The sequence below is a fragment of the Penaeus japonicus genome, unplaced genomic scaffold, assembly GCF_977035675.1.
Source record: "Penaeus japonicus unplaced genomic scaffold, GWHDUDI00000001_assembly GWHDUDI00000028, whole genome shotgun sequence".
NCBI lineage: Eukaryota > Metazoa > Arthropoda > Malacostraca > Decapoda > Penaeidae > Penaeus > Penaeus japonicus.
In genome coordinates, this window is record NW_028234430.1 from 16,360,151 (window position 1) to 16,362,460 (window position 2,310).

The 2,310-nt window shown below is 54.9% G+C and overlaps 1 protein-coding gene across 1 annotated transcript in view; it reads left to right on the forward strand.

Moving 5' to 3' along the window:
- Window positions 1–1,824, forward strand: part of LOC147468504 (uncharacterized) — a 5,196-nt gene extending 3,372 nt beyond the window's left edge. Inside the window, exon 2 of the mRNA XM_086553725.1 lies at window positions 673–1,824. Within this exon, the coding sequence (XP_086409851.1) occupies window positions 748–1,824 (1,077 nt within the window). The 5' untranslated portion in view covers window positions 673–747. The remainder of the gene's footprint in view (window positions 1–672) is intronic.
- The last annotated feature ends 486 nt before the right edge of the window (window positions 1,825–2,310 follow it).

Here is a 2,310-nt window from a genome sequence, read left to right on the forward strand (position 1 = left end):
GAGAGAGAGAGAGAGGAAGAAACTATACTTTTTCTATTCTTTATTTCTTGACATTAGAGTGTTCCCCTGTATGTAATGTACAGACTTGGGACATCAAGGAAAGGCTAGACCGTCGCGAAATCACACTTTGCAATCTCACCACGCTGCGTCTGTGCCTTTACTTGAAGTAGTAGAAGTGCAGAGAGAACCACTCCGAAGAAATTTCCATTCGACAGGACAAGAAAAAAAGAAAAGAAAGCCAGCGAAAGTAGAGTCCACTCGGACTTCACTTTGGCCAAGGACCAACTTTACGGAGCTCGGGCCTCGCCCCCCCCACCTCCCCCACCCACCCACCACTCTCCTTAGAGCCAAGCGGGCCGGCCGTTTATGGCACGATCAGGCTTTTTTATGGGAAATATTTTTTGTAGAGGGGTTTAGCTCGAGGGGAAGTTGTTCGACCCACGGAGGCCTTTGCTCTCTGCCGCCTGTGGTGAAGGTTGGCGGCTGGGCGGCTCAGGGGGAATTTTCAGGATCATCCGCACTGTTTAAAGGGGAAAAGGGAGGAGGGGGAGGAAGGTGGGAGGGAGTGGGATGGGAAAACAAGGTGGGAGGGTGGGAGAGTGAGACCATTGTTAATGGCTGTTTCTCGTGCATCACGGGCGGTCTCAGCTAACATGCATCTCTTCCTCACAGGATCAGCTCGCCGACCGCGAAGGGGCAGCCTACGGCGGCTACGGCGGTGTGTATGTGCACGACTACGGCGGCGCGATGATGCAGAAGGAGCAGAGCCTGCTGCAGCAGCGGCGCGCCAGCAGGACGAGCCTTCAAGGTCTGCGGCCAGGGGGCCACGAGTTCGGGCCGCCCTTGGAGGACGCTCCGCCGCCGCCCTTGATGGAGTACGGCCCCGCGCCCGTGCTAGAGTCGCCAGCGCTCGCCCTGGAGGGTGCCCCTCCAGAGGCCTGCCTGGACATGTACCCCTACAGACGGACCAGCCTCAGGCAAGCCAACAGCGACAAGTACAGCCAAGTGCCTCGTAACCTGTACACACCATTAAATAATGAAGATAATGGAGAAAAGACTTCATCTTTTGTGGGCAAGAAAAATAGTGATATCAAGATAATCAACAACACGGCCACGTATCAGACGCTGAGCGAAAAGAACAGCAACGCGCTGGCCAACATCGCGGCGGGATACAACATATCAGGCGACGGCCCCGGGGGATACCGGGCGTCGCAGATGCAGCACGCCTGCCGCTCCGCCAGCTTCCGGCGCGCGAGCGAGCCGCCGCGGCCGATCGGGCGCGGGTCTCTGCACGCTCGAAACAGGTCGTGCGATGACCTGGCCTGCTCCTGTTGCGATGCCCCTGCAGGCCCGGAGTTCCTGCCCGACCCCCCCGTGCGCCTCGGACGCCGCACCGACAGCGACGTTAAACCAAACCCGGGGACCGGGGCAGCGGCGGCCCGGCCGCTGGGAATCGGGAGGGACCGCGAAAACACCAGGCGATATCGCGAGCGCACGCGGCGCGACAGTTCGGCGAGGTCGTGTGGGAGACGCTCGCCCGCCAGGACGCCTGGACAGATGTACCGCTCGCCCACGATCCATGCTGGAGACCGACGCCGCCGCCCGCCCGCAACGACTCAACGGGCAGCCGGAGTCGGACAGCTACAGTACACGGTGTGTACGGAGGTCCGCAGCCAGACAGTCCTAAGACCAGCAGTGAGAGCTCTGGGGCTTGGCTCGGTTAAGGGGCCCTTCCCTTCTCACTCTCACTCCTACATCGGTGCTTTTACAACTAAACCTTCCCAAAAACTCCAGCGTGCATTGGCAGAAATTCAAAGCCGATAAAGCAGGGGGGGTCCCGCCCCCTCTTTTTTGGGTGCTGCTTTTTACGAGTTACGAGAGCGATGTTTTTGGGAACAACGTAAAAACTTTATTTGAAACATCCTTATTACTTCTAAATTCATATAAAAATATTTTTGGTACAGGGGAGGGGCCGAGTAGTATACTGCTTAATCTGAAACATGCGGAAACCATGGGGTCATAAACTATCTAAAAATAGAAACGTATACTATCGTTCTTACTGGGTAAAAATTTATTACCTTTTATTTCAGTAAAGTAAAGAATCTTCCAAACACTTTTTTCTAAATCAATGAACAACTAGCATTCTCATAACGCTTATCAACGGGTAAAGTGGGACCGAAGGTCCGCCATCAAAAGTGATTTTGTCAAAGGATAAATCGTATTGAAAATGATCACTTCTATCTTAGTTTCATTGTGTTACACCCCGACACACTCACACACACACACTCACTCACTCCCCTCACTCACACA